The following is a 9459-nucleotide window of genomic DNA, read 5'->3' as shown; positions in this document are numbered from 1 at the left end:
ATGCTATACTACGTTGCTGTGGATGCGTTTGGCTTCCACTAATCATATGTATTAGTAACGTACCCATAGTTTAGCACTGGTGGTAACGGACTCAGCTAAGCTGTGTTATTATATGGAAAGACGCATGCTGTAGATACGTGCTATGGATGTGTGCTATGGATAGGTTTCTTACTATCGATATATCGCATAACCGATCTACACACCGTCCTCACACAGCTACATAGCTTAGTATCAATGGAAACGGTCACATAGTTTCACAGCTTAGCTTACATCTTCGTAGCATAGCTACATAGCACATTTCTGGTGAAAAAGCACCCTAAATGATTGCCATACTATTATGTTCTTACAATACTATTAAGTATCATGTTTATGTTAAACAATAAAACTTGATATCGCTTACACTTCAACTTAGACCACACACAAAGGAATTAATTCAATGGCAACAGAAAAGCAGATTGCTTCGTGCGAAGGAGTACGGTAACAAGTTGCTTAAATTGTAACAGCTGTATTACTTATATATTTACAGGTTTATACATGTTCGTGGGAGAAATTTTCAAAATGTATTTTTGTAGTATAATGACTATTGAGACTAATTTAAATAAGAACACGTTGACTGCACGGTGGCTGGGTAACCGGCTGCCGCGCAACGTGTAGCGGGAGTAACTCTTTGTGTGATCCACAAATTATTAATTAGTATGTGAAATTGTATGTTAGTAAACGCAACCATAACACAGAAGGAAATCGTAGTGTGTAGCAACGTTTTTATATAAAAAAAGAACACTAACGCAAACTGTCCGAGGACGCTCGACTAATTTCAAGCCACAACCGGAGCTCACAATCATTTACAGTGTGTGTGGTGACAGACATCACCAGTACCAAAGTTAGAGTCAAGATACTTTGAAATAACAAATATTGTCATCGGCAGTATATCCGAACTGATCCAACCTTCAAACGTCCAAGAAAAGAGCGTACTCCTTTTTAAAGGGTTGGCAACGCACCTTTGTCAACACGCCTCTGGTGTTGCGGGTGTCCTTAGGCGGCGCTGATCGCTTACCATTAGGTGACATCATTACCCCTATTCCGTAAAAAAAAATACAAACAAAACATAGCATCGAAAGGACTATAATATAATAAGTATACTATGTAATATTCAAAACTGGACATAAATATAATATAAAATAAAAAAGAACTTATTATAAAAATAACTGACTCTTGCGCCAATACTTCGGTCCACATCCTCGTTCGTATTCCCCACTCGTTACCATCTATATACGATTTATTCTTCCGAAACTGAAAATAAATAATTGGGTCGTTATATAAAATACAAGCGACAAAAATACGTGTAAAACATCAGGTTTTTTCTGATATCAAAATTCTTTACTTATAGGCAGAAGATATTTTTAATTGTATCGTGATAACAATAATATAAGAAAACCTAGCTTATATCAGTTGTTTCTCCAGCGTTTCGTGGTATAAAAAGTAACCCATGTGTTATTCCAGAACATAATCTATCCCTGTTCCAAATTTCATCTTGTTTTAGCCCTTTATGACGTAATTGAGTATAAACATACGCACAAACACACAATCTACAAACCTTCATATTTATAATATTGAAGTAAAATTCAGATTTAAATTTAGCAACTATACAACTGTAATATGTACGCCCAAATTTCACCATTTGTGTTATAAGTCCCATGTAATAGAGGGTGAGCCTGCCATCGAAAATTCGAATAATGCCCAGTAATGTTCTGGCAGTCCATTAAAATTTTAGCATTACATAAATTATATTTCAACAAATTACAAGTTGTATATGTGTAAATAACCTTACTTAGAAAGACCTCTTCTTGGACAGCCGGCGAAGTTTTGATGCCTTCGTTCTTTTCGGACTAGTCGTCGCGCTCTGCGGGCCTGGTATCTTCTGAAACATCATTTTTATATTATTATTAATTACCACGCTTGCTCAATATGGGTTGGTATTGAGTTTCAAACTTATAATGTAATTAGAAATTATATGCCCAGGTTTCCTCACGATCCGGAGCTGCGGACAATGTAACAGGTTACCGGGGCTCCGGCTCAAAGCAAGAGAAGGAACGGGGTGGTTTTTAGTCAATAAGAGTCTGACACTCCCTCCCGCCTCACCCAAGGCGGGAGAAGTCACTGAACGACTTTCCCTCCTCGAAAAAAAAAAGTTTCCTCACGACATTTTCTTCATCGATTGTCAGTGGTGTCTAATATAGCTCGGGAATATGAGAAGTGGGCGTTTAAAACCTCCGGCCTCCAGGACATTAAACGACAAAAGTGCCTAATGTAGATTGAAACAAACGTTGAAACGAACTTCAACTTTGACTATTAGACCGTAATTTCGTCTCATCTACCATCTAACAAATAGCTGATCATCAACTACATCTGCTTTACGAGCAACAGATATCGGGTTCCAAACTCGCCAAGATCCAGATCCTCTTTTTGTTCAATATTTTATTTTGTTATTATATCAATGTGTATCGCAGTTTCGGCCTATCTACTATAGGACTCGTTAGCTCAGTAGTGTAGAGCGCTGTTTGGTGGACACGCTCACCGTTGTGTCCTAAGTTCGTTTCTTGGGAGCGGTCTCACCAACGGAGGACGGAGGTGCAAATCCTTCACGAGTCATTGTATATTTTTGGTATATTTTCCTATCCTTTTATTTCATTGCATTGCATTGGTAAGAAATGACTCCATAGGACGTAACTCTAGTGATGCGACAGAACTAATATAGTTTTTAGAATTTAAATCAAATACATATAAACATTCACTACCTCAATAGTTAAACCTTTTACGATCGAAAAGTGGAACACAGTCAACATTAAATAATTTATGTATATATATTATCACACCTTTTAATTCCCAAAGGAGCAATCAAATGTGTACACATTCAATGTAATATACCTACTTTTCACCAGTTATGGTTAAAGTCCCATGCCTTATAGGTACCGGAACCGCGGACAAGGTAACCAGGGCTCCGGCTAAAAGCAGGAGAAGGATTGGAGAGATTTTTAGTCAGTAAGAGTATGACGCTCCCTCTCACTTCACCCAAGGCGAGTGGACACGTTGGGTGATTTTCCCCACTTCAAAAAAATGCCTTATAGCTACCTACTGGGCTCATAAGCCCCTTGCTATTACAGAATTTTTTTCGAAGACCCAAAATACCCCAATAATCCTATACCCAGACAGTATTAACTAAGAACATCAATGTCCACAAAGACAATACTAAAATAAATGATAAATGATATTTATTTTTGCAAATAGGTTACAAAATAACACTTTTACACGTCAATCTCTAAAATAACTAGATGTAGTCGGCATTTCCTATCGGACCACTCTGAGAAGAAATGCCGAAACAAACTCAGAGGTCATAGTCTCTTTTAAAGTCCAGACAATGAAATAAAGAATAATGTAAGAGAACCGTGCAAGTTGATTCTGTAGTGGTCTAATAAAATCAATAATCGTACGTAATAATAAAAAAGAGTAATGTTTGGATGTGTGTAAGGGGTCCCGGAGCAGCACGTATCACCTACTTAGTCCCCAGACGACTATATTAGCGGGGATGGTCTAAACACTGATCTATATAGACTAGATGTGCTATCGCACTGTTCTCTTTAATAACCAATTTGAAAGAAGTATGTAGTTACTCGTATACAGATGATCTGGAAGTCATTGGGGAGGCCTAAGTGCAGCAGTTGACTTCTTGCGGTTGATTTGGACGATGATAATGCAGTTTCACTTATTATTAAACCCTGACGCAAAAACGGTGTGCTTTAATTTCACCTTTACCCTTTGTATGAGTTTGCTTTATGTTTAACGCGATCAAAACGAGAGTGCGTTCAGCGCTTAGATTGGCCCGCTCGAATAGCCTAACCAATCGCAGCATCAAACGCACTTTCGTTTTCGATTTCGTTAAACGTAAACCTAACTCGTACTAAGCCCTCTGGTCTATCCATGTGTCTGTTTGTGAATGTACTGTAGCTCCTGAACGAATAAATCGACTCTAATGAATATATTTTAATCAAGAGCCTTATTCTTTGAAATTATTCTTAGCGACGCTTCAGTTGTGACGAGCACTTTTCTGAACAAAATATGATCAGATATTTTTTAACCAATCTTAACATCAAAATTTTTGTGACTATTAACTTTAACGACATTATTTAAGGTACCACCACTATTAAATATGTCTTATTTTAACTTTCGTGAGACGTACTAAATTAATAATTATGTTATCAGCTTACTCACGTACGACACACGACGCGGCGATTGTCGCGGAATGCTGCTCATGAATATGAGCCTCTGGCATGGCTTGAAACTGGTCGAGTTCCTCGTCAAACAGATACGTCAGTAGGCCGATAACATAATCATTAATTAAACATGTCATTAAAGTTTTCAATCATCACAAACCTACTAACATTGTGAGCGAACTACAACACCATACCACATCTAGTTTCCCAACATCAATTGCAAACTAGAGGACGAATGTAAATTGTGATACAAGGCGGACTTAAAATACTTTCTATATATTTTAGAATAATCCTTAGCCGGGACCAGAGGACACAGCGTATAAATTATTAAAGGATTTTAAACCCGGTGGACGACCTTTTTGTGGGTTTAAAAGTGAAACGTGCTCTACAGAAGTTTAATACTTTGATTCAGTTGTTTGTTTTAGTAGTTTTTACCTTGTAATAGTGTGAAGATGTTGTGTTTTGATTTTAATATTTGAACTTACTTTAAAAAATAAAAAAAATTGTGGCTTTTTCTAGACTCAAAATTTAAATACAATCGTTTTTATTAATAAATTTCGAATAATTTGTAAATTCGTTTATTCATTTTTTGACCAAAAAAGAGATCACTAATGCTCATCTTAAGCAAAAGATGCAACGGACACAGCTAAGCTATTTTTTTGTATGGAAAGATGCGTGCTACAGATACGTGCTATGGATGGCGTAATGTATTGATAGTAGGGAACTATCAATACATTACGCTCTCTCATCTCGCACAGCTACATAGCTTAGTATCAATAGAAACAGTCACATAGTTTCACAGCTTAGCTATTACATCTTCGTAGCATAGCTACATTGCACATCTCTGGTGGAAAAGCAGTCTTATAGTGAAAATTCAAAAAAAAAACTGTATTTCACAGCTTACAAAATCATGTAAAGTCCAATCCTGCAAGTAAACATACACAACAAACGCTACACAAGAATTGTTAACATGTCGAAACCATCAAATTGGGAATGTTCTAAAATCCAGTTATGTTCAGCATTCTAGCTTTGTGTATGCCTAGGTTGAAGTGCCTTGTTCAGGCCATGCCCGCGGGCGAACCAATCGTCGGATCCCTGACAACACGATTTAAACCCTCGACGTTTTATTTTAAACAGAATTTTAGTAGAGAGACATTTCTTTTAAGTTTTAGTTCGATATTTTATTTTGTGGGACAAAATGTTTTTAGTCAAGTATACGCAATGCTTTTTTAGTAATTTTGGTAACTATAGATTGTATAAAGCATTTACATTACATTGTTATCACATACCAACGAAACAATGTAACCAAGAATTGTATCGTGAACCTGATTGTAAAAGAATAATCTATGGAATTTCTTGCTCGAAGGAATCTATACGTTGGAACGAACAAATAACTTCACTAGAGGATGAACCGATAGACAGATTTGGTTTTTTTTTAACATGTATTATAATATTTGCTTTGACGTTCAAAAGTGCCTTCCCGATCTATTGCTATGTCTGCACCGTTGGTGCGGGGTGGCTGGGCAACTGGCTGCCGCGGTCCAGCACGTAACAACTCTTTGTGTGATCCACAAATTGTTGTTTCGAGTCTAAGTGTCATGTGTATGTGAACTTGTATGTTTGCAAACGCACCCACGACACGGGAGACAATCCTAGTGTGAGGATACTTGAAAGAAAAACTACTGTTGAAATAAATACTCACGTTAACATGCTTCTTGACAATGATGGCGACGCCTCCCCCCCGGCCGGGTTTCGTTCCAGCTGGCCGGGGCACCCGCCCCACCAGGTACTTGTCGTGACCCTTAGGCTTCATAGGCTCGCTGTCATCGTCTGAGGCTGAAAGAATATTAATGTATACTTATCTATACTAATATATAAAGCTGAAGAGTTTGTTCTGTTTGAACGCGCTCTCAAGAACTACTGGTTCAAATTGTAGAATTATGTTTGTGTTGAATAGTTCATTTACCGAGGAAGGCTATGAATTATGTGCTTTTATTAAAGGAGGAAAATCATCCAATGGCCTTGCCTTGCCTTGCCTTCTTCCGCCTTGGGCGAGGCGAGAGGGAGTGTCAAACTCTTACTGACTAAAAACTACCCCGTTCCTACTCCTGCTTTTCGAGCCAAAACCTCGGCAAACCCGGGTAATCTGCAGCTCCGTTCCATCTTCACGCTCAGGCTTTCTGAGCGTGTTTGTTAGAATGTTTATTAGAAAATACTGCTGCTTGATCTCTGACCACTTATTTTATTACAGAACTGGATTTTGATAAAATATGAGAGTATAGAGTATGAGCTGGCTTGGGAACGCGGGCGAAGCCGCTAGCAGAAGATAGTACATCAATAAATATTATATCTTCTCAGTTTGAGAAGAAACCTTGGCACAGTTACAGGTTGATAATGATGATGATGATGATGAATATAACTAACAAACACTCACTTTCTCTCTCCCGCTCGACATGCGAGTGTTTCAGTATACCAGGTATTTTGTACCTCACATTGCTACCCTTGCTGTGGTAGTCTGAGTCATCAGGCTCCGACTTGCTTTGAAGTTTACATTTCTGTTTCTTTACGCTACGTCTAGTGTACTTGAGGATGCTGGAAGGAAATATTTTAAAGTTTGACTGACAGAAAATTATTGAAGATAGATCCTACGATAGCATTGGGCATCATTTTTATGATATAAGCAGGTAAACGAGCAGACGTATCACGTGATGGCAAGCAATCGCCGCCGCCCATGGACTCTCAAAACACTAGAGGCGTTACAAGTGCGTTGTCGGCCTAGGAATTTAAGGCTTGTTGAGGAATCGGGGATTGGGAAGATTGCTATTGTGATAAAAATATACAAAAAAGTTTCTTTGAAAAAGTTGTTCACAATCATATGTTTAAATATATTATGTGTACTTACGAAAACCTCTTCTTCTTTTTCTTCTTATTTTCAGTAGAACTAATCGATGTATCTTCTGATTCAGATTCCGTGTAAATATATGGTGGCTTACCCATTATAAAGTAATGGGATCAAAAATTAATAATTTGTTGTAAACCAAATTAAATTTCTTTATGTTGCGTTGCACCACTGCATTTTATTTAGGATTTTTTTTTATTTATTTTCTTGTATTTTTTTCATATTTTTTTTTTATTTATTCTTTTATGACAATCGTGTCCGTTGACGTTACTGATGAATGACTTCTGTGTTTTTTTTTTCAGAATTTATATTTGCTTGCTTGCAGCTAAAGAGTTTTTCTATTCCTATACTATTTCACCAAAGAGTTTGTGTTTTTATAAAACCTGTTACTTAGTACTTACATAACCTCACGCCTGTCACCCCAGGGGTAGGTAAAAACAATGTAACGTCAACTACTAGGAATTACCTCTTTAGCTTCATCAAAACAGTCATCAGTTTCTTCATGCATGCGCGTCGGTTATCGAGCATTATCATTGGGAAAGGGGAATTGGGCCTCCGGTAACCTCACTCACACAACGAAACACAACGCAAGCGTTGTTTCACGTCGGTTTTCTGTGAGGCCGTGGTATCACTCCGGTCGAGCCGGTCCATTCGTGCCGAAGCATGGCTCTCCCATACTTAATTTTGATTAATTATTAAACTTCTTTCTTTAATACATCGCCAATTTGTTCGATATATGTTAGGTGTTTTAATTTTCTGTTCCTATGTCCAGCTAAGAAAAAATATTAATCCAACACGCTAAATAAACAAATGTCGTGTAGTCTACATAAATATTTGTAAATTCGTGAGGTTTCATAAAAATAAGTCCCAAGTTTGCAAGCAGACAGGGCCTTGCATTTCTATTCTACTATAATATCAAGCTTTTCGACTCATTTCTTACCTATATTTATTTATCTTTAATATTATTCGATATCCGTCAAATATTAAACCAACTACTAACCCTTTTTACCCACATTTATTATGCATTAAACATCTCCCATCAAAAACTTAATCACTTTGAAACATTTATAGCAGAAAATAAAATATAGCAACTGTCCATCACAGACTCGCCATAATAGATTAAAACTGGCACAGTAGCCATTATCATTATAACAAGCCCATTCCCTAACGAATTAATAATTCAATCCCTCTAAAATAACGGTATCTCCCGCGAAAATGAATCGGCCAATTAAAACTGCGTATCCATTTTGAATATAGAACAGAATCTTTTTCAAAATTAGAACTCGGTACAAGTTTTGAATTTCGAATTTCGGAATCTTGTGTTGGTTGAAGAAAATTCGTTACGTTTTGCCAAATTGACGTTTCGAAAGTTTAAAGCTGATTGTTTGACAATTTGTAATGATTGTTTCAAATCAAGTTTTCTATTGAATTATTGAATTGTTTTTGGTGAAATTATTGCCTCATTGTCAATCTTGTAAACTACGTGGCAAGAGTACTTAACTGTAGAAAATATATGCAAGGAAAAAGGATATAAACACTATATATAGTAATAAAAAATAGGATATAACGATAAAAAAGCACATAAACACTATGGACGTTGGATTCTGCACGATTGGCACGGTGGCTGGGCAACTGGCTGCCGTGCAACGTGTCGCGGGTTCGATTCCCGCACGGAACAACTCTTTGTGTGATCCACAGATTATTGTTTCCGGTCTGGGTGTCATGTGTATGTGAAATTGTATGTTTGTAAACGCACCCACGACACAGGAGAAAATTCTAGTGTGGGGCAACGTTTTTTTTTTTAATAAAAAAGGAATATTGTATTAATAAGAAAGAATTCATTCAGATAGTTATTCATTCTGTTTCTATTGATTACTATTATTAACAAACTGTTGGAAAGATTGTTTCTGGTTTGTAAACACAACCTACATTTATTATAAAGTATAACTGGTCACTATGAAAAAAGTCAACTGTCATCTTTGACAGCCGGTTATCTTCCTTTTTTCGCTCTCGTGTCAGTCGTATGTGATTTTCAGTGATCGCTTGAAGAATAATAAAATCTGCTGAAATCTCCACCGTATTTTTCATGTATCACGTTAATTTCCAACACAAACAAGTAAATACTGTAGTCAAGTAAAAACTTAAGTCAGTAAATAAAATAAATAAAACCTAATTTTGCAATCTGTATCATCCATGAACAAAGTACAAAAGGGTGTAATGTGATAATAAACTTAGAAATCTTCTTAAATTCCTAATCCCCTAAAATGCAGGCAATGCACTAGTAACGCCTGT

General features: G+C 36.9%; 1 protein-coding gene across 1 annotated transcript; it reads right to left on the bottom strand.

The window, feature by feature from the left end:
* Window positions 1-1106: 1106 nt before the first annotated feature.
* On the bottom strand, window positions 1107-7415 carry LOC118277501 (uncharacterized). Its single transcript, XM_035596326.2, has 5 exons — window positions 7171-7415; window positions 6703-6860; window positions 5971-6104; window positions 1829-1918; window positions 1107-1290 (listed from the first exon to the last, which is right to left on the bottom strand). The coding sequence occupies exons 1-4, from the start codon at window positions 7263-7265 to the stop codon at window positions 1829-1831; spliced, it is 477 nt and encodes a 158-aa protein (XP_035452219.1). The 5' UTR covers window positions 7266-7415; the 3' UTR covers window positions 1107-1290.
* Between the last annotated feature and the right edge of the window lie 2044 nt (window positions 7416-9459).

The sequence above is a fragment of the Spodoptera frugiperda genome, chromosome 10 (assembly GCF_023101765.2).
Source record: "Spodoptera frugiperda isolate SF20-4 chromosome 10, AGI-APGP_CSIRO_Sfru_2.0, whole genome shotgun sequence".
NCBI classification, from domain to species: Eukaryota; Metazoa; Arthropoda; class Insecta; order Lepidoptera; family Noctuidae; genus Spodoptera; species Spodoptera frugiperda.
This window is presented reverse-complemented; position numbering and strand designations above follow the sequence as displayed.

What these genes read in the sequence shown, in the direction of transcription:
- LOC118277501 (XM_035596326.2), bottom strand. Translation starts at nt 7,265, where the DNA reads ATGGGTAAGCCACCATATATTTACACGGAATCTGAATCAGAAGATACA. An exon ending in AAAAAGAAGAAGAGGTTTTC is followed by an intron (nt 6,861 to 7,170) that starts GTAAGTACACAT and finishes ATTTCCTTCCAG; the next exon opens with CATCCTCAAGTACACTAGAC. An exon ending in TTGTCAAGAAGCATGTTAAC is followed by an intron (nt 1,919 to 5,970) that starts GTGAGTATTTAT and finishes ATGATGTTTCAG; the next exon opens with AAGATACCAGGCCCGCAGAG.